General features: G+C 44.1%; 1 protein-coding gene across 1 annotated transcript in view; it reads left to right on the top strand.

The window, feature by feature from the left end:
• The window catches only part of LOC109904414 (thrombospondin type-1 domain-containing protein 7A), a 186,675-nt gene that overhangs the window by 144,247 nt on the left and 15,626 nt on the right, over positions 1 to 26,802 (top strand). Inside the window, exons 22-24 of the mRNA XM_031788785.1 lie at positions 7,318 to 7,492; positions 9,557 to 9,730; positions 10,208 to 10,303. Coding sequence (XP_031644645.1) covers positions 7,318 to 7,492; positions 9,557 to 9,730; positions 10,208 to 10,303 — 445 coding nt within the window. The remainder of the gene's footprint in view (positions 1 to 7,317; positions 7,493 to 9,556; positions 9,731 to 10,207; positions 10,304 to 26,802) is intronic.

The raw sequence follows: 26,802 nt of genomic DNA, 5'->3' as shown, positions 1-26,802 counted from the left end.
CATAAAGGCCAGATTTGTGCAATATACGACTGATTGTTGTCCTATGGACAGAGTCTCCCACCTCAGCTGTAGATCTCTGCAGTTCATCCAGAGTGATCATGGGCCTCTTGGCTGCATCTCTGATCAGTCTTCTCCTTGTATGAGCTGAAAGTTTAGAGGGACGGCCAGGTCTTGTTAGATTTGCAGTGGTCTGATACTCCTTCCATTTCAATATTATCGCTTGCACAGTGCTCCTTGGGATGTTTAAAGTTTGGGAAATCCTTTTGTATCCAAATCCGGCTTTAAACTTCTTCACAACAGTATCTCGGACCTGCCTGGTGTGTTCCTTGTTCTTCATGATGCTCTCTGCGCTTTTAACGGACCTCTGAGACTATCACAGTGCAGGTGCATTTATACGGAGACTTGATTACACACAGGTGGATTGTATTTATCATCATTAGTCATTTAGGTCAACATTGGATCATTCAGAGATCCTCACTGAACTTCTGGAGAGAGTTTGCTGCACTGAAAGTAAAGGGGCTGAATAATTTTGCACGCCCAATTTTTCAGTTTTTGATTTGTTAAAAAAGTTTGAAATATCCAATAAATGTCATTCCACTTCATGATTGTGTCCCACTTGTTGTTGATTCTTCACAAAAAAATAAAGTTTTATATCCTTATGTTTGAAGCCTGAAATGTGGCAAAAGGTCACAAAGTTCAAGGGGGCCGAATACTTTCGCAAGGCACTGTAACAATAATATGATCACCACATACCCAATATAAAATAATATGTTCACCCCATACCCAATATAACAATAATATGTTCACCCAATATAAAATAATATGTTCACCCCATACCCAATATAACAATAATATGTTCACCCAATATAAAATAATATGTTCACCCCATACCCAATATAACAATAATATGTTCACCCCATACCCAATATAAAATAATATGTTCACCCCATACCCAATATAAAATAATATGTTCACCCAATATAAAATAATATGTTCACCCCATACCCAATATAAAATAATATGTTCACCCCATACCCAATATAAAATAATATGTTCACCCCATACCCAATATAACAATAATATGTTCACCCCATACCCCATATAAAATAATATGTTCACCCCATACCCAATATAAAATAATATTTTCACCCCATACCCAATATAACAATAATATGTTCACCCCATACCCCATATAAAATAATATGTTCACCCCATACCCAATATAAAATAATATTTTCACCCCATACCCAATATAACAATAATATGTTCACCCCATACCCAATATAAAATAATATGTTCACCCCATACCCAATATAAAATAATATGTTCACCCCATACCCAATATCAAATAATATGTTCACCCCATACCCAATATAACAATAATATGTTCACCCCATACCCAATATAAAATAATATGTTCACCCCATACCCAATATAACAATATGTTCACCCCATACCCAATATAACAATAATATGTTCACCCAATATAAAATAATATGTTCACCCCATACCCAATATAAAATAATATGTTCACCCCATACCCAATATAACAATAATATGTTCACCCAATATAAAATAATATGTTCACCCCATACCCAATATAACAATAATATGTTCACCCCATACCCAATATAAAATAATATGTTCACCCCATACCCAATATAAAATAATATGTTCACCCCATACCCAATATAACAATAATATGTTCACCCCATACCCAATATAAAATAATATGTTCACCCCATACCCAATATAAAATAATATGTTCACCCCATACCCAATATAAAATAATATGTTCACCCCATACCCAATATAACAATAATATGTTCACCCCATACCCAATATAACAATAATATGTTCACCCCATACCCAATATAAAATAATATGTTCACCCCATACCCAATATAAAATAATATGTTCACCCCATACCCAATATAAAATATGTTCACCCCATACCCAATATAACAATAATATGTTCACCCCATACCCAATATAACAATAATATGTTCACCCCATACCCAATATAAAATATGTTCACCCCATACCCAATATAAAATAATATGTTCACCCCATACCCAATATAAAATATGTTCACCCCATACCCAATATAAAATAATATGTTCACCCCATACCCAATATAACAATAATATGTTCACCCCATACCCAATATAACAATAATATGTTCACCCAATATAAAATAATATGTTCACCCCATACCCAATATAAAATAATATGTTCACCCCATACCCAATATAACAATAATATGTTCACCCAATATAACAATAATATGTTCACCCAATATAACAATAATATGTTCACCCAATATAACAATAATATGTTCACCCAATATAACAATAATATGTTCACCCCATACCCAATATAACAATAATATGTTCACCCCATACCCAATATAAAATAATATGTTCACCCCATACCCAATATAACAATAATATGTTCACCCAATATAAAATAATATGTTCACCCCATACCCAATATAAAATAATATGTTCACCCCATACCCAATATAACAATAATATGTTCACCCCATACCCAATATAAAATAATATGTTCACCCCATACCCAATATAACAATAATATGTTCACCCAATATAACAATAATATGTTCACCCAATATAACAATAATATGTTCACCCAATATAACAATAATATGTTCACCCAATATAACAATAATATGTTCACCCCATACCCAATATAACAATAATATGTTCACCCCATACCCAATATAACAATAATATGTTCACCCCATACCCAATATAACAATAATATGTTCACCCAATATAAAATAATATGTTCACCCCGTACCCAATATAACAATAATATGTTCACCCCATACCCAATATAAAATAATATGTTCACCCCATACCCAATATAAAATAATATGTTCACCCCATACCCAATATAAAATAATATGTTCACCCCATACCCAATATAAAATAATATGTTCACCCCATACCCAATATAAAATAATATGTTCACCCCATACCCAATATAAAATAATATGTTCACCCCATGCCCAATATAACATAATATGTTCACCCCATACCCAATATAAAATAATATGTTCACCCCATACCCAATATAAAATAATATGTTCACCCCATACCCAATATAAAATAATATGTTCACCCCATACCCAATATAAAATAATATGTTCACCCCATACCCAATATAAAATAATATGTTCACCCCATACCCAATATAAAATAATATGTTCACCCCATACCCAATATACAAGTGCCTTGCGAAAGTATTCGGCCCCCTTGAACTTTGCGACCTTTTGCCACATTTCAGGCTTCAAACATAAAGATATAAAACTGTATTTTTTGGTGAAGAATCAACAACAAGTGGGACACAATCATGAAGTGAAATGACATTTATTGGATATTTCAAAAAAAAATTACAAATCAAAAACGGAAAAATTGGGCGTGCAAAATTATTCAGCCCCCTTAAGTTAATACTTTGTAGCGCCACCTTTTGCTGCGATTACAGCTGTAAGTCGCTTGGGGTATGTCTCTATCAGTTTTGCACATCGAGAGACTGACATTTTTTCCCATTCCTCCTTGCAAAACAGCTCGAGCTCAGTGAGGTTGGATGGAGAGCATTTGTGAACAGCAGTTTTCAGTTCTTTCCACAGATTCTCGATTGGATTCAGGTCTAGACTTTGACTTGGCCATTCTAACACCTGGATATGTTTATTTTTGAACCATTCCATTGTAGATTTTGCTTTATGTTTTGGATCAATGTCTTGTTGGAAGACAAATCTCCGTCCCAGTCTCAGGTCTTTTGCTGACTCCATCAGGTTTTCTTCCAGAATGGTCCTGTATTTGGCTCCATCCATCTTCCCATCAATTTTAACCATCTTCCCTGTCCCTGCTGAAGAAAAGCAGGCCCAAACCATGATGCTGCCACCACCATGTTTGACAGTGGGGATGGCGTGTTCAGGGTGATGAGCTGTGTTGCTTTTACACCAAACATAACGTTTTGCATTGTTGCCAAAAAGTTCAATTTTGGTTTCATCTGACCAGAGCACCTTCTTCCACATGTTTGGTGTGTCTCCCAGGTGGCTTGTGGCAAACTTTAAATGACACTTTTTATGGATATCTTTAAGAAATGGCTTTCTTCTTGCCACTCTTCCATAAAGGCCAGATTTGTGCAATATACGACTGATTGTTGTCCTATGGACAGAGTCTCCCACCTCAGCTGTAGATCTCTGCAGTTCATCCAGAGTGATCATGGGCCTCTTGGCTGCATCTCTGATCAGTCTTCTCCTTGTATGAGCTGAAAGTTTAGAGGGACGGCCAGGTCTTGTTAGATTTGCAGTGGTCTGATACTCCTTCCATTTCAATATTATCGCTTGCACAGTGCTCCTTGGGATGTTTAAAGTTTGGGAAATCCTTTTGTATCCAAATCCGGCTTTAAACTTCTTCACAACAGTATCTCGGACCTGCCTGGTGTGTTCCTTGTTCTTCATGATGCTCTCTGCGCTTTTAACGGACCTCTGAGACTATCACAGTGCAGGTGCATTTATACGGAGACTTGATTACACACAGGTGGATTGTATTTATCATCATTAGTCATTTAGGTCAACATTGGATCATTCAGAGATCCTCACTGAACTTCTGGAGAGAGTTTGCTGCACTGAAAGTAAAGGGGCTGAATAATTTTGCACGCCCAATTTTTCAGTTTTTGATTTGTTAAAAAAGTTTGAAATATCCAATAAATGTCATTCCACTTCATGATTGTGTCCCACTTGTTGTTGATTCTTCACAAAAAAATAAAGTTTTATATCCTTATGTTTGAAGCCTGAAATGTGGCAAAAGGTCACAAAGTTCAAGGGGGCCGAATACTTTCGCAAGGCACTGTAACAATAATATGATCACCACATACCCAATATAAAATAATATGTTCACCCCATACCCAATATAACAATAATATGTTCACCCAATATAAAATAATATGTTCACCCCATACCCAATATAACAATAATATGTTCACCCAATATAAAATAATATGTTCACCCCATACCCAATATAACAATAATATGTTCACCCCATACCCAATATAAAATAATATGTTCACCCCATACCCAATATAAAATAATATGTTCACCCAATATAAAATAATATGTTCACCCCATACCCAATATAAAATAATATGTTCACCCCATACCCAATATAAAATAATATGTTCACCCCATACCCAATATAACAATAATATGTTCACCCCATACCCCATATAAAATAATATGTTCACCCCATACCCAATATAAAATAATATTTTCACCCCATACCCAATATAACAATAATATGTTCACCCCATACCCCATATAAAATAATATGTTCACCCCATACCCAATATAAAATAATATTTTCACCCCATACCCAATATAACAATAATATGTTCACCCCATACCCAATATAAAATAATATGTTCACCCCATACCCAATATAAAATAATATGTTCACCCCATACCCAATATCAAATAATATGTTCACCCCATACCCAATATAACAATAATATGTTCACCCCATACCCAATATAAAATAATATGTTCACCCCATACCCAATATAACAATATGTTCACCCCATACCCAATATAACAATAATATGTTCACCCAATATAAAATAATATGTTCACCCCATACCCAATATAAAATAATATGTTCACCCCATACCCAATATAACAATAATATGTTCACCCAATATAAAATAATATGTTCACCCCATACCCAATATAACAATAATATGTTCACCCCATACCCAATATAAAATAATATGTTCACCCCATACCCAATATAAAATAATATGTTCACCCCATACCCAATATAACAATAATATGTTCACCCCATACCCAATATAAAATAATATGTTCACCCCATACCCAATATAACAATAATATGTTCACCCAATATAAAATAATATGTTCACCCCATACCCAATATAACAATAATATGTTCACCCCATACCCAATATAAAATAATATGTTCACCCCATACCCAATATAACAATAATATGTTCACCCAATATAAAATAATATGTTCACCCCATACCCAATATAAAACAATATGTTCACCCCATACCCAATATAAAATAATATGTTCACCCCATACCCAATATAAAATAATATGTTCACCCCATACCCAATATAACAATAATATGTTCACCCCATACCCAATACTCTCCTCTTGTCATCCGTTTGAGGCATTCAGCCCAATAGGAGGCTTGATTAAAAACAGGAAGTCTATGACAAGGCCATGGTGGTCTCTTAGTCTCTCTCTCCCTCCCTTTCTTTCTCTGTCTCTCTCTCTCTCTTTCTTTCTTTCTCTCTATCTCTCTCGCGCTCTCTATTACTTTTTTTCTCTCTCTCTCCCTCTCTCTCTCTTTCTTTTTTGCCAGAAGCATCTATATTTTTGCCAGACAGGGCACTGTATTCTATTGCAGAGTAAGGGAATGTTGACACTCCTTTGTTCTGGTCTGTTTTCACCTCCTGCTGGAGTTCCTGACAGCAGACAGTAGCTCATCAGCAGCCTACAGCACAATCCTAGAATAGCTGTTATTTCTGACAAACCAAATCATGGGGGCTCCTGAGTGGCGCAGAGGTCTAAGACACTGCATCTCAGTGCAAGAGGCGTCACTGCAGTACCTGGTTTGAATCCAGGCTGCACCACATCCGGCTGTGATTGGGAGTCCCATGGTACAGCGCACAATTGGCCCAGCATTGTCCGGGTTTGGCCGTGGTAGGCCGTTATTGTAAATAAGAATTAGTTCTTTTTTTAAATTTTTTTAAACATTTTTAACATTTTTAATTTCACCTTTATTTAACCAGGTAGGCAAGTTGAGAACAAGTTCTCATTTCCAATTGCGACCTGGCCAAGATAAAGCAAAGCATTTCGACACATACAACAACACAGAGTTACACATGGAGTAAAACAAACATACAGTCAATAACACAGTAGAAAAATAATAACTGACTTGCCTAGTTAAATAAAGGTTAAAAAAAAAAAAGATCAATGTCATGGCCTTGAGAGAGTTGGATGTTGTCTACACAGCAGACCAGCTCTGTGTGAATGTATGGATGGAAGGGAGATGCTTCAGTGAACCTAGCTCACGTCATGGGTAACCTTGCCTGAGATGTGAAGACTTGTGTTAGCTTCCCAAGCTAATGCCTTTATCTCAGAGGGATAACACAGTATTGTGGCACAAACCACATACGCAAAATGGCAATCTGTGACACACAATGAAATGGCCATGGAGGTGTATTTTAACCTGTGTTTTCTCTCTATGTTTATTGTCCAGGGTGCAAGGTGCGGAGAGGGGCTGCGGTTCCGTAACGTGTCCTGCTTTGTGTTGGATGGGTCTGGCCAGGGAGAGGGCAGTCTGGTGGATGATGAGCTGTGTGGAAACCTTGAGCCCTCGGTAGACGGCGACAAACAGATCACCCTGGAAGAACCCTGCACCTCGCCCTGTCCAGGTAATTAACTTACCTTGGCCTGCAATGACTGGGGATCCAGAGTAGCTGGACAATGGACCCGGTCCCTAGATAAGAGGGCGATAAGATCTGGCCAGGAAAAACGCCTGACCCTATAATCAGTAAATATTCACCTCTGAGCATCCATCTAATCTACTCTGTAGCTAGTTCAACACAGCAGTTACAATGTGTAGCTCTATCTGGTCGAGGAAGCCCCTTGTCATTCCATGTTCTATACCAACTACGCAGAGACATTTTGCTGTGCCTTTTAGGCTGAGCCGAGTTCACTACTACCATTAAATCACATTTATGTGGTCCTAGCTGTGTTATATGCTATTCCAGCTCTATCATAACATCTCTTAGGAGCAGTATCATTCTGACACTGACAGTAAGCACTAATGACTGGATGGTTAGATAATCAGAGGCTGGTGCTAGAGAGGACTCCAATGCCTGCTACGGTGTGTCATTCTCTGCTCATAGTGATGTTGACTGACATTGTAGGGAATCCAATGAGGTTTCTAAGATCTGATTATATGATTACATGATTTCTTTATCCCCAATGACTTGAAAGTGGCGATAACACTTTCTTTTCTGAGTAAAAACCTTTCAGCGTCATACATTTCAGAGAGTTGCTAGGGGAAAAAGTGCATCTGAAAACGAGTGTGAACGTTATTTTTCCGGTACGTATTTCCTTTTTTGCCAGTGCCTGTGAATGACAGATCCAACATCCTGTTTTGACAGGTCCTGTGAATGACAGATCCAACATCCCGTTTTGACAGGTCCTGTGAATGACAGATCCAACATCCCGTTTTGCCAGTGCCTGTGAATGACAGATCCAACATCCCGTTTTGACAGGTCCTGTGAATGACAGATCCAACATCCCGTTTTGCCAGTGCCTGTGAATGACAGATCCAACATCCCGTTTTGCCAGTGCCTGTGAATGACAGATCCAACATCCCGTTTTGACAGGTCCTGTGAATGACAGATCCAACATCCCGTTTTGACAGGTCCTGTGAATGACAGATCCAACATCCCGTTTTGACAGGTCCTGTGAATGACAGATCCAACATCCCGTTTTGACAGGTCCTGTGAATGACAGATCCAACATCCCGTTTTGCCAGTGCCTGTGAATGACAGATCCAACATCCCGTTTTGACAGGTCCTGTGTAGCAGAAGTAGAGTTGTGACAAGCTCATGCAGCAGAACATTGTGTGTGGTGTGTTTGGGCTGTGTGTGTGTGTGTGTGCGTGTCCAGGGCTGTAGATTTGTTTGTGGACACGTGTGTAGTCGTAGTCCATAGCTTTAATCTCCCGTGGTTTAGCTCAGGCAACCAGGACAGAGGGGGCAGGTACTTAATCCAAGTGTACACTCTGTCACCACATGAAACCCCACCAGACAACACCTCTCTTCCCCTCCTCTGCGTATCACAGCCCTGCCTCCCGTGCCTGATCGTAGCCCAGTCCATGGCCCCACCATGCCTGACGCCTGACACACAGAGGGCAGACAGAGGAATGTACTCTGATAATCATAAGGCGGATTAGGTCTCTTTGGAACTGACGGCTTTATGATGAATTAATATTTAGTCGTGTGCTCACTTCCTCCCTGCCACTACAATGGCATGAATGAATGACTGACCTATTTTAATGGGAAATGGCCTGTGTTCTGAGAACACCCTGATCCATGTTAGAATAGAGGATAATAAAAAATTAGATCTGGCTCTGTTGGGAAATATTTGAGGAGAGGTTTAATTTTTAGAAGTTGATATTCTTAACTTTACCAGGAATTCTCTGAATTAGGTTAAAATTAGGTCTGAAGAAGTCTAAGAATTCTGCCTAGTGACAATCAGTGTGGGCATAGGACGACATCTAAACCAAATAAAAATAATATTCAAGTTTCCCATTATAATTATGTAGTGCTGGGGCCAGGAATATTGTGATATGACCAGGATAATCTCTGCAGCCATGGTCAGGTTACGTGGGTAACAGTAATGTCTCATATAGTTCTGTAAGTTCTCAACTGTGTACAACTAAATGTGTTGTAAATTGTGCACTGTGTGGTTCTGTACAGGTGACTGCTACCTGACTGACTGGACAGTGTGGAGCCCGTGTCAGCTGAGCTGTGTCAGTGGAGATGACCTGGGTTTCGGCTCAGTGCAGGTCAGATCCAGAGCCGTGCTGGCCCAGGAGCCAGAGAACCTACTGCAGTGTCCAGAACAGGAGTGGGAGGCCCGGCCCTGCACTGGTCAGTCTACACACACACACACACACACACACATTCACACAGAAACACACATATATATACAGATTAAAAAATACACACTTGCATTTGTTCCTTTATGATATTATATGAGCTATTTGTAGTCTGTACTGACCCATATCTCTCCTCCCACTACAGAGGGCCAGTGTTATGAGTAGTCTGTACTGACCCATATCTCTCCTCCCACTACAGAGGGCCAGTGTTATGAGTAGTCTGTACTGACCCATATCTCTCCTCCCACTACAGAGGGCCAGTGTTATGAGTAGTCTGTACTGACCCATATCTCTCCTCCCACTACAGAGGGCCAGTGTTATGAGTAGTCTGTACTGACCCATATCTCTCCTCCCACTACAGAGGGCCAGTGTTATGAGTAGTCTGTACTGACCCATATCTCTCCTCCCACTACAGAGGGCCAGTGTTATGAGTAGTCTGTACTGACCCATATCTCTCCTCCCACTACAGAGGGCCAGTGTTATGAGTACAAATGGATGACAGGAGCGTGGAGGAGCTCCTCTCGACTGGTCTGGTGTCAGAGATCTGATGGATTAAATGTCACAGGTATGTGTGTGCGTGCGGGCGTGCATGCGTGTGTGTGTGCGTGTGTGTGCGTGCGTGTGTGTGCGTGTGTGCATGAGTGTGAGTGTGCTGCTTATACCCCACCCTCCGTCAGAATGCAACCACCAACACTCCTTATTTTAATTAAACTAATCCCTTTATATATTTGCCTACTTCATATGCCGGTGAATAGAAGTCACTAAACCCTTCTCTAAGGACGAGTATTGAGTGGTATCCTACTGTAGCAAAATATTTGAATCTCTGCCTCTCAATTTAGTAGCTACATTATAATAACTTTAACTGCATGAATGTGTGCGATGTGAATAAGCTCAGCAGCTCCAATGAATAGTACAATGCAGTTCTGCTGCAGTCAGCTGCCCAGCTCTCTCCAGGTCCTGTGCCTCTGTGGCTGATGATGATGAGGTGGATACGGTCATTTAAAACACTGTTTCTGCCTGTCGGAGCGAGTGACGTTAGTTCATTCGTAGAAGAGAGAGATTGCTTTCCGAGCACTTCCTGACTGCTTGTCACTGTGGAGCTGAGGCAGCGTGTGTGTGTATGCATTCCTGTGTGTATGCAGGCGTGCCATTGAGTGTGCGTGTGTATGTGTTAGTGTGTGTGTGTAGGAGGTGAGGAGGATTTAATTCTTGACGATGACGCATTTCAAATCTGCTGGCCGTCACACGTCAGCTTTAGGTCGTGACTGCTACCTCTGCCTCGGTGGTGCACAGAGTTCAGAGGTTCTAGGTGAAGGGTTACAGTGTATGTGTCACTTATCATAAAGTGTGTGTGTCTTATTCAGCAATGAATCATCTGAGGAATGAATAACCAGCGATGAATCCTCAGAGGAATGAATAACCAGCAATGAATCCTCTGAGGAATGAATAACCAGCGATGAATCATCAGAGGAATGAATAACCAGCAATGAATCCTCTGAGGAATGAATAACCAGCAATGAATTCTCTGAGGAATGAATAACCAGCAATGAATCCTCTGAGGAATGAATAACCAGCGATGAATCCTCTGAGGAATGAATAACCAGCAATGAATAACCAGCAATGAATCCTCTGAGGAATGAATAACCAGCGATGAATCCTCAGAGGAATGAATAACCAGCGATGAATCATCTGAGGAATGATAAACCAGCGATGAATCATCTGAGGAATGAATAACCAGCAATGAATCCTCAGAGGAATGAATAACCAGCAATGAGTCATCTGAGGAATGATAAACCAGCGATGAATCATCTGAGGAATGAATAACCAGCAATGAATCCTCAGAGGAATGAATAACCAGCAATGAGTCATCTGAGGAATTAATAACCAGCAATGAATCCTCTGAGGAATTAATAACCAGCGATGAATCATCTGAGGAATGAATAACCAGCGATGAATCCTCTGAGGAATTAATAACCAGCGATAAATCCTCAGAGGAATGAATAACCAGCAATGAATCCTCTGAGGAATGATAAACCAGCGATGAATCCTCAGAGGAATGAATAACCAGCGATGAATCGTCAGAGGAATGATAAACCAGCAGTGAATCCTTTGAGGAATTAATAACCACTGACTAATAGCACTGACTTTGCTGACAACTTGTTTATTGTGGAAAAATGTACTTACTACGACTGTGATAATTATGTGGTTGTCTCAACTAGCTACACTATATATACAAAAGTATGTGGACACCCCTTCAAATTAGTGAATTTGGCTATTTCAGCCAAATGACAAACCTGACAGGTGTATAAAATTGAGCACACAGGCATGCAATCTCCACAGACATTGGCAGTGGAATGGCCTTACTGAAAAGCTCGGTGACTTTCAACGTGGCATCGTCATAGGATGCCACCTTCCAACAAGTCTGTTCGTCAAAATTTCTGTCCTGCTAGAGCTGCCCCGGGCAGTGCTGTTATTGTGAAGTGGAAACGTCCAGAAGCAACAATGTCTCAGCCGCGAGATGGTAGGCCACACAAGCTTACAGAATGGGGACCGCCGAGTGCTGAAGCACGTAGTGCATAAAAATCGTCTGCCTCTGGAAATGGGTTTCTATGGCTGAGCAGCCGCACACAGGCCTAAGACCACCATGCACAGTGCCAAGAGTCAGCTGGAGTGGTGTAAAGCTCGCCGCCATTGGACACTGAAGCAGTGGAAACACGTTCTCTGGTGTGGTGAATCACGTTTCACCAACTGGCAGTCCGACAGACGAATCTGGGTTTGGCGGATGCCAGGAGAACGCTACCTGCCCCAATGCATAGTGCCAACCTTAAAGTGTGGTGGACGAAGAATAATGTTCTGGGGCTGTTTGTCTTTGTTCGGGCTCCTTATTTCCAGTGAAGGGAAATCTTAATGCTACAGCATACAATGACATTATAGATGATTCTGTGCTTCCGTCTTTGTGGCAACAGCTTGGGGAAGGGCCTTTCCTGTTTCAGCATGACGCCGCCCTCGTGCAGAAAGCGAGGTCCATACAGAAATGGTTTGTCGAGATCGGTGTGGAAGAACTTGACTGGCCTGACCTCAATCCCACCTTTGGGATGAATTGGTACGCCAACTGCGAGCCAGGCCTAATCTCCCAACATCTGTGCCCAACCTCAGTAATGGCCTTGTGGCTGAATGGAAGCAAGTCCCAGTAGCAATGTTAGTGGAAAGCCTTCCCGGAAGAGTGGAGGCTGTTATAGCAGCAAAGGGGGACCAATTCTATATTAATGCCCATGATTTTGAAATGAGATGCTCAACAAGCAGGTGTCCACGTACTTTTGGTCATGTAGTGTATTTTAAGATGAATGCACTGTGTGTCATTCTGAATACAACTACAATAAGACTGAAATGTAAAAAAGTGGATGAAACATTTCTGTAAACTATGGCTAACTTATGATGTTTGCTGTGTAGACATACAGTATGACATTACAAATCAAATCTAACGTTTATTTTTAACATGCATTTATCTAGACAGCTAAATACACCTTACATTTGTTAGGTAGGTGTGCATGAATCATGATATGAATTCACACTCATCGTATATTAATGATGCTGTAGATCCTATGCCAAGGCATTCCACAGCCATACGCTCCAGATGGCATGCATATTTCATGCATATTATTTCAAGTGTTTTTTTTGGCATATACCCTGCATTTCCTTGATGGAAACGCTTCTTTTCATGCCATGTGGCTTCCGCTTATGATTTGCATACGCTGTGTGTGTGTGTGTCCATGTGCATCACCATCATGAATATTCTAAACATCTTCTGATAGATTAGCAGTTTTCTGCCGACAGTATCATTTCTCTGAATAACTTGATGCATCCCGTCCAGGATTACTCTCTGAGTGTCGCTACACATGTATTTCTTGTGAAGTGGGATGTTGAAGTGAAGGCATTTAGCTAAGTGGTGGAAGTGGACCGTTGCTGACTGGTACATAACACTTGGCCTCGCAGCTCTCATTCTCTAAAGCTCCGGTACATATTGTAGAATACCTGGTAAAAGGTGCTGTTAAATCGAATGAAGCACTGGAACCTTTTCAGTCCTCCAATCACTGATGCACTGTGTAAGTCACTTAGGATAGAAGTTACATTTACTACGATCACGCTGCAGACTTTACCCCTCCCTGCTGCGGTAACCCTGTTTCTTTCAGCCTGGTTACAGTGGTGCTGTTTAAACTCCTAATGACAAACCACCTACAACATTGCCATAGAACTTATCAGCAAGGAAAGGTTGTAGTAATGACTGAGCTGTGAATCTGTTCTAGTTCACTCCACCACCACTAACCATATCCCTCCTCTGTATAACCTTGGTCTAGTTGGTCTAGTTCCCTCCACTACACTACCATATCCCTCCTCTAGGTCTAGTTGGTCTAGTTCCCTCCACTACACTACCATATCCCTCCTCTAGGTCTAGTTTGTCTAGTTCCCTCCACTACACTACCATATCCCTCCTCTGTATAACCTTGGTCTAGTTGGTCTAGTTCACTCCCCTCCACTACACTACCATATCCCTCCTCTAGGTCTAGTTGGTCTAGTTCCATCCACTACACTACCATATCCCTCCTCTAGGTCTAGTTGGTCTAGTTCCCTCCACTACGCTACCATATCCCTCCTCTGTATAACCTTGGTCTAGTTGGTCTAGTTCCCTCCACTACACTACCATATCCTTCCTCTAGGTCTAGTTGGTCTAGTTCCCTCCACTACACTACCATATCCTTCCTCTAGGTCTAGTTTGTCTAGTTCCCTCCACAACACTACCATATCCCTCCTCTAGGTCTAGTTTGTCTAGTTCCCTCTACTACACTACCATATCCCTCCTCTAGGTCTAGTTGGTCTAGTTCCCTCCACTACGCTACCATATCCCTCCTCTAGGTCTAGTTGGTCTAGTTCCCTCCACTACGCTACCATATCCCTCCTCTAGGTCTAGTTGGTCTAGTTCCCTCCACTACACTACCATATCTCTCCTCTAGGTGTAGTTGGTCTAGTTCCCTCCACTACACTACCATATCCCTCCTCTAGGTCTAGTTGGTCTAGTTCCATCCACTACACTACCATATCCCTCCTCTAGGTCTAGTTAGTCTAGTTCCCTCCACAACACTACCATATCCCTCCTCTAGGTCTAGTTTGTCTAGTTCCCTCTACTACACTACCATATCCCTCCTCTAGGTCTAGTTGGTCTAGTTCCCTCCACTACGCTACCATATCCCTCCTCTAGGTCTAGTTGGTCTAGTTCCCTCCACTACATTACCATATCCCTCCTCTAGGTGTAGTTGGTCTAGTTCCCTCCACTACACTACCATATCCCTCCTCTAGGTGTAGTTGGTCTAGTTCCCTCCCCTCCACTACACTACCATATCCCTCCTCTAGGTGTAGTTGGTCTAGTTCCCTCCACTACATTACCATATCCCTCCTCTAGGTGTAGTTGATCTAGTTCCCTCCACTACACTACCATATCCCTCCTCTAGGTGTAGTTGGTCTAGTTCCCTCCACTACATTACCATATCCCTCCTCTAGGTGTAGTTGGTCTAGTTCCCTCCACTACACTACCATATCCCTCCTCTAGGTGTAGTTGGTCTAGTTCCCTCCACTACACTACCATATCCCTCCTCTAGGTCTAGTTAGTCTAGTTCCCTCCACTACACTACCATATCCCTCCTCTAGGTCTAGTTGGTCTAGTTCCCTCCACTACACTACCATATCCCTCCTCTAGGTCTAGTTTGTCTAGTTCCCTCCACTACACTACCATATCCCTCCTCTGTATAACCTTGATCTAGTTGGTCTAGTTCCCTCCACTACACTACCATATCCCTCCTCTAGGTGTAGTTGGTCTAGTTCCCTCCACTACACTACCATATCCCTCCTCTAGGTCTAGTTTGTCTAGTTCCCTCCACTACACTACACTACCATATCCCTCCTCTAGGTGTAGTTGGTCTAGTTCCCTCCACTACACTACCATATCCCTCCTCTAGGTCTAGTTGGTCTAGTTCCCCTCCACTACATTACCATATCCCTCCTTAGGTCTAGTTGGTCTAGTTCCCTCCCCTCCACTACACTACCATATCCCTCCTCTAGGTGTAGTTGGTCTAGTTCCCTCCACTACACTACCATATCCCTCCTCTAGGTCTAGTTCCCTCCACTACATTACCATATTCCTCCTCTAGGCGTAGTTTGTCTAGTTCCCTCCACTACACTACCATATCCCTCCTCTAGGTGTAGTTGGTCTAGTTCCCTCCACTACATTACCATATCCCTCCTTAGGTCTAGTTGGTCTAGTTCCCTCCACTACACTACACTACCATATCCCTCCTCTAGGTGTAGTTGGTCTAGTTCCCTCCACTACACTACCATATCCCTCCTCTAGGTCTAGTTGGTCTAGTTCCCCTCCACTACATTACCATATCCCTCCTTAGGTCTAGTTGGTCTAGTTCCCTCCCCTCCACTACACTACCATATCCCTCCTCTAGGTGTAGTTGGTCTAGTTCCCTCCCCTACACTACCATATCCCTCCTCTAGGTCTAGTTCCCTCCACTACATTACCATATTCCTCCTCTGTATAACCTTGGTCTAGTTCCCTCCACTACACTACACTACCATATCCCTCCTCTAGGTGTAGTTGGTCTAGTTCCCTCCACTACACTACCATATCCCTCCTCTAGGTCTAGTTGGTCTAGTTCCCCTCCACTACATTACCATATCCCTCCTTAGGTCTAGTTGGTCTAGTTCCCTCCCCTCCACTACACTACCATATCCCTCCTCTAGGTGTAGTTGGTCTAGTTCCCTCCCCTACACTACCATATCCCTCCTCTAGGTCTAGTTCCCTCCACTACATTACCATATTCCTCCTCTAGGCGTAGTTTGTCTAGTTCCCTCCACAACACTACCATATCCCTCCTCTAGGTCTAGTTTGTCTAGTTCCCTCTACTACACTACCATATCCCTCCTCTAGGTCTAGTTGGTCTAGTTCCCTCCACTACGCTACCATATCCCTCCTCTAGGTCTAGTTGGTCTAGTTCCCTCCACTACGCTACCATATCCCTCCTCTAGGTGTAGTTGGTCTAGTTCCCTCCACTACACTACCATATCCCTCCTCTAGGTGTAGTTGGTCTAGTTCCCTCCACTACACTACACTACCATATCCCTCCTCTAGGTGTAGTTGGTCTAGTTCCCTCCACTACACTACCATATCCCTCCTCTAGGTCTAGTTGGTCTAGTTCCCCTCCACTACATTACCATATCCCTCCTTAGGTCTAGTTGGTCTAGTTCCCTCCCCTCCACTACACTACCATATCCCTCCTCTAGGTGTAGTTGGTCTAGTTCCCTCCCCTACACTACCATATCCCTCCTCTAGGTCTAGTTCCCTCCACTACATTACCATATTCCTCCTCTAAGCGTAGTTTGTCTAGTTCCCTCCACTACACTACCATATCCCTCCTCTAGGTGTAGTTGGTCTAGTTCCCTCCACTACACTACCATATCCCTCCTCTAGGTGTAGTTGGTCTAGTTCCCTCCACTACATTACCATATCCCTCCTCTAGGTGTAGTTGGTCTAGTTCCCTCCACTACACTACCATATCCCTCCTCTAGGTGTAGTTGGTCTAGTTCCCTCCCCTCCACTACACTACCATATCCCTCCTCTAGGTGTAGTTGGTCTAGTTCCCTCCACTACATTACCATATCCCTCCTCTAGGTGTAGTTGATCTAGTTCCCTCCACTACACTACCATATCCCTCCTCTAGGTGTAGTTGGTCTAGTTCCCTCCACTACATTACCATATCCCTCCTCTAGGTGTAGTTGGTCTAGTTCCCTCCACTACACTACCATATCCCTCCTCTAGGTGTAGTTGGTCTAGTTCCCTCCACTACACTACCATATCCCTCCTCTAGGTCTAGTTAGTCTAGTTCCCTCCACTACACTACCATATCCCTCCTCTAGGTCTAGTTGGTCTAGTTCCCTCCACTACACTACCATATCCCTCCTCTAGGTCTAGTTTGTCTAGTTCCCTCCACTACACTACCATATCCCTCCTCTGTATAACCTTGATCTAGTTGGTCTAGTTCCCTCCACTACACTACCATATCCCTCCTCTAGGTGTAGTTGGTCTAGTTCCCTCCACTACACTACCATATCCCTCCTCTAGGTCTAGTTTGTCTAGTTCCCTCCACTACACTACACTACCATATCCCTCCTCTAGGTGTAGTTGGTCTAGTTCCCTCCACTACACTACCATATCCCTCCTCTAGGTCTAGTTGGTCTAGTTCCCCTCCACTACATTACCATATCCCTCCTTAGGTCTAGTTGGTCTAGTTCCCTCCCCTCCACTACACTACCATATCCCTCCTCTAGGTGTAGTTGGTCTAGTTCCCTCCACTACACTACCATATCCCTCCTCTAGGTCTAGTTCCCTCCACTACATTACCATATTCCTCCTCTAGGCGTAGTTTGTCTAGTTCCCTCCACTACACTACCATATCCCTCCTCTAGGTGTAGTTGGTCTAGTTCCCTCCACTACATTACCATATCCCTCCTTAGGTCTAGTTGGTCTAGTTCCCTCCACTACACTACACTACCATATCCCTCCTCTAGGTGTAGTTGGTCTAGTTCCCTCCACTACACTACCATATCCCTCCTCTAGGTCTAGTTGGTCTAGTTCCCCTCCACTACATTACCATATCCCTCCTTAGGTCTAGTTGGTCTAGTTCCCTCCCCTCCACTACACTACCATATCCCTCCTCTAGGTGTAGTTGGTCTAGTTCCCTCCCCTACACTACCATATCCCTCCTCTAGGTCTAGTTCCCTCCACTACATTACCATATTCCTCCTCTGTATAACCTTGGTCTAGTTCCCTCCACTACACTACACTACCATATCCCTCCTCTAGGTGTAGTTGGTCTAGTTCCCTCCACTACACTACCATATCCCTCCTCTAGGTCTAGTTGGTCTAGTTCCCCTCCACTACATTACCATATCCCTCCTTAGGTCTAGTTGGTCTAGTTCCCTCCCCTCCACTACACTACCATATCCCTCCTCTAGGTGTAGTTGGTCTAGTTCCCTCCCCTACACTACCATATCCCTCCTCTAGGTCTAGTTCCCTCCACTACATTACCATATTCCTCCTCTAGGCGTAGTTTGTCTAGTTCCCTCCACAACACTACCATATCCCTCCTCTAGGTCTAGTTTGTCTAGTTCCCTCTACTACACTACCATATCCCTCCTCTAGGTCTAGTTGGTCTAGTTCCCTCCACTACGCTACCATATCCCTCCTCTAGGTCTAGTTGGTCTAGTTCCCTCCACTACGCTACCATATCCCTCCTCTAGGTGTAGTTGGTCTAGTTCCCTCCACTACACTACCATATCCCTCCTCTAGGTGTAGTTGGTCTAGTTCCCTCCACTACACTACACTACCATATCCCTCCTCTAGGTGTAGTTGGTCTAGTTCCCTCCACTACACTACCATATCCCTCCTCTAGGTCTAGTTGGTCTAGTTCCCCTCCACTACATTACCATATCCCTCCTTAGGTCTAGTTGGTCTAGTTCCCTCCCCTCCACTACACTACCATATCCCTCCTCTAGGTGTAGTTGGTCTAGTTCCCTCCCCTACACTACCATATCCCTCCTCTAGGTCTAGTTCCCTCCACTACATTACCATATTCCTCCTCTAAGCGTAGTTTGTCTAGTTCCCTCCACTACACTACCATATCCCTCCTCTAGGTGTAGTTGGTCTAGTTCCCTCCACTACACTACCATATCCCTCCTCTAGGTGTAGTTGGTCTAGTTCCCTCCACTACATTACCATATCCCTCCTCTAGGTGTAGTTGGTCTAGTTCCCTCCACTACACTACCATATCCCTCCTCTAGGTGTAGTTGGTCTAGTTCCCTCCCCTCCACTACACTACCATATCCCTCCTCTAGGTGTAGTTGGTCTAGTTCCCTCCACTACATTACCATATCCCTCCTCTAGATGTAGTTGGTCTAGTTCCCTCCACTACACTACCATATCCCTCCTCTAGGTGTAGTTGGTCTAGTTCCCTCCACTACATTACCATATCCCTCCTCTAGGTGTAGTTGGTCTAGTTCCCTCCACTACACTACCATATCCCTCCTCTAGGTGTAGTTGGTCTAGTTCCCTCCACTACACTACCATATCCCTCCTCTAGGTCTAGTTAGTCTAGTTCCCTCCACTACACTACCATATCCCTCCTCTAGGTCTAGTTGGTCTAGTTCCCTCCACTACACTACCATATCCCTCCTCTAGGTCTAGTTTGTCTAGTTCCCTCCACTACACTACCATATCCCTCCTCTGTATAACCTTGGTCTAGTTGGTCTAGTTCCCTCCACTACACTACCATATCCCTCCTCTAGGTGTAGTTGGTCTAGTTCCCTCCACTACACTACCATATCCCTCCTCTAGGTCTAGTTTGTCTAGTTCCCTCCACTACACTACACTACCATATCCCTCCTCTAGGTGTAGTTGGTCTAGTTCCCTCCACTACACTACCATATCCCTCCTCTAGGTCTAGTTGGTCTAGTTCCCCTCCACTACATTACCATATCCCTCCTTAGGTCTAGTTGGTCTAGTTCCCTCCCCTCCACTACACTACCATATCCCTCCTCTAGGTGTAGTTGGTCTAGTTCCCTCCCCTACACTACCATATCCCTCCTCTAGGTCTAGTTCCCTCCACTACATTACCATATTCCTCCTCTAGGCGTAGTTTGTCTAGTTCCCTCCACTACACTACCATATCCCTCCTCTAGGTGTAGTTGGTCTAGTTCCCTCCACTACATTACCATATCCCTCCTTAGGTCTAGTTGGTCTAGTTCCCTCCACTACACTACACTACCATATCCCTCCTCTAGGTGTAGTTGGTCTAGTTCCCTCCACTACACTACCATATCCCTCCTCTAGGTCTAGTTGGTCTAGTTCCCCTCCACTACATTACCATATCCCTCCTTAGGTCTAGTTGGTCTAGTTCCCTCCCCTCCACTACACTACCATATCCCTCCTCTAGGTGTAGTTGGTCTAGTTCCCTCCCCTACACTACCATATCCCTCCTCTAGGTCTAGTTCCCTCCACTACATTACCATATTCCTCCTCTGTATAACCTTGGTCTAGTTCCCTCCACTACACTACCATATCCCTCCTCTAGGTGTAGTTGGTCTAGTTCCCTCCACTACACTACCATATCCCTCCTCTAGGTCTAGTTTGTCTAGTTCCCTCCACTACACTACACTACCATATCCCTCCTCTAGGTGTAGTTGGTCTAGTTCCCTCCACTACACTACCATATCCCTCCTCTAGGTCTAGTTGGTCTAGTTCCCCTCCACTACATTAAAGTTATCCCTCCTTAGGTCTAGTTGGTCTAGTTCCCTCCCCTCCACTACCATATCCCTCCTCTAGGTCTAGTTCCCTCCACTACATTACCATATCCCTCCTTAGGTCTAGTTGGTCTAGTTCCCTCCCCTCCACTACCATATCCCTCCTCTAGGTCTAGTTTGTCTAGTTCCCTCTACTACACTACCATATCCCTCCTCTAGGTCTAGTTGGTCTAGTTCCCTCCACTACGCTACCATATCCCTCCTCTAGGTCTAGTTGGTCTAGTTCCCTCCACTACGCTACCATATCCCTCCTCTAGGTGTAGTTGGTCTAGTTCCCTCCACTACACTACCATATCCCTCCTCTAGGTGTAGTTGGTCTAGTTCCCTCCACTACACTACACTACCATATCCCTCCTCTAGGTGTAGTTGGTCTAGTTCCCTCCACTACACTACCATATCCCTCCTCTAGGTCTAGTTGGTCTAGTTCCCCTCCACTACATTACCATATCCCTCCTTAGGTCTAGTTGGTCTAGTTCCCTCCCCTCCACTACACTACCATATCCCTCCTCTAGGTGTAGTTGGTCTAGTTCCCTCCCCTACACTACCATATCCCTCCTCTAGGTCTAGTTCCCTCCACTACATTACCATATTCCTCCTCTAAGCGTAGTTTGTCTAGTTCCCTCCACTACACTACCATATCCCTCCTCTAGGTGTAGTTGGTCTAGTTCCCTCCACTACACTACCATATCCCTCCTCTAGGTGTAGTTGGTCTAGTTCCCTCCACTACATTACCATATCCCTCCTCTAGGTGTAGTTGGTCTAGTTCCCTCCACTACACTACCATATCCCTCCTCTAGGTGTAGTTGGTCTAGTTCCCTCCCCTCCACTACACTACCATATCCCTCCTCTAGGTGTAGTTGGTCTAGTTCCCTCCACTACATTACCATATCCCTCCTCTAGGTGTAGTTGGTCTAGTTCCCTCCACTACACTACCATATCCCTCCTCTAGGTGTAGTTGGTCTAGTTCCCTCCACTACATTACCATATCCCTCCTCTAGGTGTAGTTGGTCTAGTTCCCTCCACTACACTACCATATCCCTCCTCTAGGTCTAGTTTGTCTAGTTCCCTCCACTACACTACACTACCATATCCCTCCTCTAGGTGTAGTTGGTCTAGTTCCCTCCACTACACTACCATATCCCTCCTCTAGGTCTAGTTGGTCTAGTTCCCCTCCACTACATTACCATATCCCTCCTTAGGTCTAGTTGGTCTAGTTCCCTCCCCTCCACTACACTACCATATCCCTCCTCTAGGTGTAGTTGGTCTAGTTCCCTCCCCTACACTACCATATCCCTCCTCTAGGTCTAGTTCCCTCCACTACATTACCATATTCCTCCTCTAGGCGTAGTTTGTCTAGTTCCCTCCACTACACTACCATATCCCTCCTCTAGGTGTAGTTGGTCTAGTTCCCTCCACTACATTACCATATCCCTCCTTAGGTCTAGTTGGTCTAGTTCCCTCCACTACACTACACTACCATATCCCTCCTCTAGGTGTAGTTGGTCTAGTTCCCTCCACTACACTACCATATCCCTCCTCTAGGTCTAGTTGGTCTAGTTCCCCTCCACTACATTACCATATCCCTCCTTAGGTCTAGTTGGTCTAGTTCCCTCCCCTCCACTACACTACCATATCCCTCCTCTAGGTGTAGTTGGTCTAGTTCCCTCCCCTACACTACCATATCCCTCCTCTAGGTCTAGTTCCCTCCACTACATTACCATATCCCTCCTTAGGTCTAGTTGGTCTAGTTCCCTCCCCTCCACTACACTACCATATCCCTCCTCTAGGTGTAGTTGGTCTAGTTCCCTCCCCTACACTACCATATCCCTCCTCTAGGTCTAGTTCCCTCCACTACATTACCATATTCCTCCTCTAAGCGTAGTTTGTCTAGTTCCCTCCACTACACTACCATATCCCTCCTCTAGGTGTAGTTGGTCTAGTTCCCTCCACTACACTACCATATCCCTCCTCTAGGTGTAGTTGGTCTAGTTCCCTCCACTACATTACCATATCCCTCCTCTAGGTGTAGTTGGTCTAGTTCCCTCCACTACACTACCATATCCCTCCTCTAGGTGTAGTTGGTCTAGTTCCCTCCCCTCCACTACACTACCATATCCCTCCTCTAGGTGTAGTTGGTCTAGTTCCCTCCACTACATTACCATATCCCTCCTCTAGATGTAGTTGGTCTAGTTCCCTCCACTACACTACCATATCCCTCCTCTAGGTGTAGTTGGTCTAGTTCCCTCCACTACATTACCATATCCCTCCTCTAGGTGTAGTTGGTCTAGTTCCCTCCACTACACTACCATATCCCTCCTCTAGGTGTAGTTGGTCTAGTTCCCTCCACTACACTACCATATCCCTCCTCTAGGTCTAGTTAGTCTAGTTCCCTCCACTACACTACCATATCCCTCCTCTAGGTCTAGTTGGTCTAGTTCCCTCCACTACACTACCATATCCCTCCTCTAGGTCTAGTTTGTCTAGTTCCCTCCACTACACTACCATATCCCTCCTCTGTATAACCTTGGTCTAGTTGGTCTAGTTCCCTCCACTACACTACCATATCCCTCCTCTAGGTGTAGTTGGTCTAGTTCCCTCCACTACACTACCATATCCCTCCTCTAGGTCTAGTTTGTCTAGTTCCCTCCACTACACTACACTACCATATCCCTCCTCTAGGTGTAGTTGGTCTAGTTCCCTCCACTACACTACCATATCCCTCCTCTAGGTCTAGTTGGTCTAGTTCCCCTCCACTACATTACCATATCCCTCCTTAGGTCTAGTTGGTCTAGTTCCCTCCCCTCCACTACACTACCATATCCCTCCTCTAGGTGTAGTTGGTCTAGTTCCCTCCCCTACACTACCATATCCCTCCTCTAGGTCTAGTTCCCTCCACTACATTACCATATTCCTCCTCTAGGCGTAGTTTGTCTAGTTCCCTCCACTACACTACCATATCCCTCCTCTAGGTGTAGTTGGTCTAGTTCCCTCCACTACATTACCATATCCCTCCTTAGGTCTAGTTGGTCTAGTTCCCTCCACTACACTACACTACCATATCCCTCCTCTAGGTGTAGTTGGTCTAGTTCCCTCCACTACACTACCATATCCCTCCTCTAGGTCTAGTTGGTCTAGTTCCCCTCCACTACATTACCATATCCCTCCTTAGGTCTAGTTGGTCTAGTTCCCTCCCCTCCACTACACTACCATATCCCTCCTCTAGGTGTAGTTGGTCTAGTTCCCTCCCCTACACTACCATATCCCTCCTCTAGGTCTAGTTCCCTCCACTACATTACCATATTCCTCCTCTGTATAACCTTGGTCTAGTTCCCTCCACTACACTACCATATCCCTCCTCTAGGTGTAGTTGGTCTAGTTCCCTCCACTACACTACCATATCCCTCCTCTAGGTCTAGTTTGTCTAGTTCCCTCCACTACACTACACTACCATATCCCTCCTCTAGGTGTAGTTGGTCTAGTTCCCTCCACTACACTACCATATCCCTCCTCTAGGTCTAGTTGGTCTAGTTCCCCTCCACTACATTACCATATCCCTCCTTAGGTCTAGTTGGTCTAGTTCCCTCCCCTCCACTACCATATCCCTCCTCTAGGTCTAGTTCCCTCCACTACATTACCATATCCCTCCTTAGGTCTAGTTGGTCTAGTTCCCTCCCCTCCACTACCATATCCCTCCTCTAGGTCTAGTTTGTCTAGTTCCCTCTACCACACTACCATATCCCTCCTCTAGGTCTAGTTGGTCTAGTTCCCTCCACTACGCTACCATATCCCTCCTCTAGGTCTAGTTGGTCTAGTTCCCTCCACTACGCTACCATATCCCTCCTCTAGGTGTAGTTGGTCTAGTTCCCTCCACTACACTACCATATCCCTCCTCTAGGTGTAGTTGGTCTAGTTCCCTCCACTACACTACACTACCATATCCCTCCTCTAGGTGTAGTTGGTCTAGTTCCCTCCACTACACTACCATATCCCTCCTCTAGGTCTAGTTGGTCTAGTTCCCCTCCACTACATTACCATATCCCTCCTTAGGTCTAGTTGGTCTAGTTCCCTCCCCTCCACTACACTACCATATCCCTCCTCTAGGTGTAGTTGGTCTAGTTCCCTCCCCTACACTACCATATCCCTCCTCTAGGTCTAGTTCCCTCCACTACATTACCATATTCCTCCTCTAAGCGTAGTTTGTCTAGTTCCCTCCACTACACTACCATATCCCTCCTCTAGGTGTAGTTGGTCTAGTTCCCTCCACTACACTACCATATCCCTCCTCTAGGTGTAGTTGGTCTAGTTCCCTCCACTACATTACCATATCCCTCCTCTAGGTGTAGTTGGTCTAGTTCCCTCCACTACACTACCATATCCCTCCTCTAGGTGTAGTTGGTCTAGTTCCCTCCCCTCCACTACACTACCATATCCCTCCTCTAGGTGTAGTTGGTCTAGTTCCCTCCACTACATTACCATATCCCTCCTCTAGGTGTAGTTGGTCTAGTTCCCTCCACTACACTACCATATCCCTCCTCTAGGTGTAGTTGGTCTAGTTCCCTCCACTACATTACCATATCCCTCCTCTAGGTGTAGTTGGTCTAGTTCCCTCCACTACACTACCATATCCCTCCTCTAGGTCTAGTTTGTCTAGTTCCCTCCACTACACTACACTACCATATCCCTCCTCTAGGTGTAGTTGGTCTAGTTCCCTCCACTACACTACCATATCCCTCCTCTAGGTCTAGTTGGTCTAGTTCCCCTCCACTACATTACCATATCCCTCCTTAGGTCTAGTTGGTCTAGTTCCCTCCCCTCCACTACACTACCATATCCCTCCTCTAGGTGTAGTTGGTCTAGTTCCCTCCCCTACACTACCATATCCCTCTTCTAGGTCTAGTTCCCTCCACTACATTACCATATTCCTCCTCTAGGCGTAGTTTGTCTAGTTCCCTCCACTACACTACCATATCCCTCCTCTAGGTGTAGTTGGTCTAGTTCCCTCCACTACATTACCATATCCCTCCTTAGGTCTAGTTGGTCTAGTTCCCTCCACTACACTACACTACCATATCCCTCCTCTAGGTGTAGTTGGTCTAGTTCCCTCCACTACACTACCATATCCCTCCTCTAGGTCTAGTTGGTCTAGTTCCCCTCCACTACATTACCATATCCCTCCTTAGGTCTAGTTGGTCTAGTTCCCTCCCCTCCACTACACTACCATATCCCTCCTCTAGGTGTAGTTGGTCTAGTTCCCTCCCCTACACTACCATATCCCTCCTCTAGGTCTAGTTCCCTCCACTACATTACCATATTCCTCCTCTGTATAACCTTGGTCTAGTTCCCTCCACTACACTACCATATCCCTCCTCTAGGTGTAGTTGGTCTAGTTCCCTCCACTACACTACCATATCCCTCCTCTAGGTCTAGTTTGTCTAGTTCCCTCCACTACACTACACTACCATATCCCTCCTCTAGGTGTAGTTGGTCTAGTTCCCTCCACTACACTACCATATCCCTCCTCTAGGTCTAGTTGGTCTAGTTCCCCTCCACTACATTACCATATCCCTCCTTAGGTCTAGTTGGTCTAGTTCCCTCCCCTCCACTACCATATCCCTCCTCTAGGTCTAGTTCCCTCCACTACATTACCATATT

Source organism: Oncorhynchus kisutch, linkage group LG14 (assembly GCF_002021735.2).
Source record: "Oncorhynchus kisutch isolate 150728-3 linkage group LG14, Okis_V2, whole genome shotgun sequence".
NCBI lineage: Eukaryota > Metazoa > Chordata > Actinopteri > Salmoniformes > Salmonidae > Oncorhynchus > Oncorhynchus kisutch.
The sequence above is the reverse complement of the archived record's forward strand: the minus strand, read 5'-3'. Positions and strand labels throughout refer to the sequence as shown.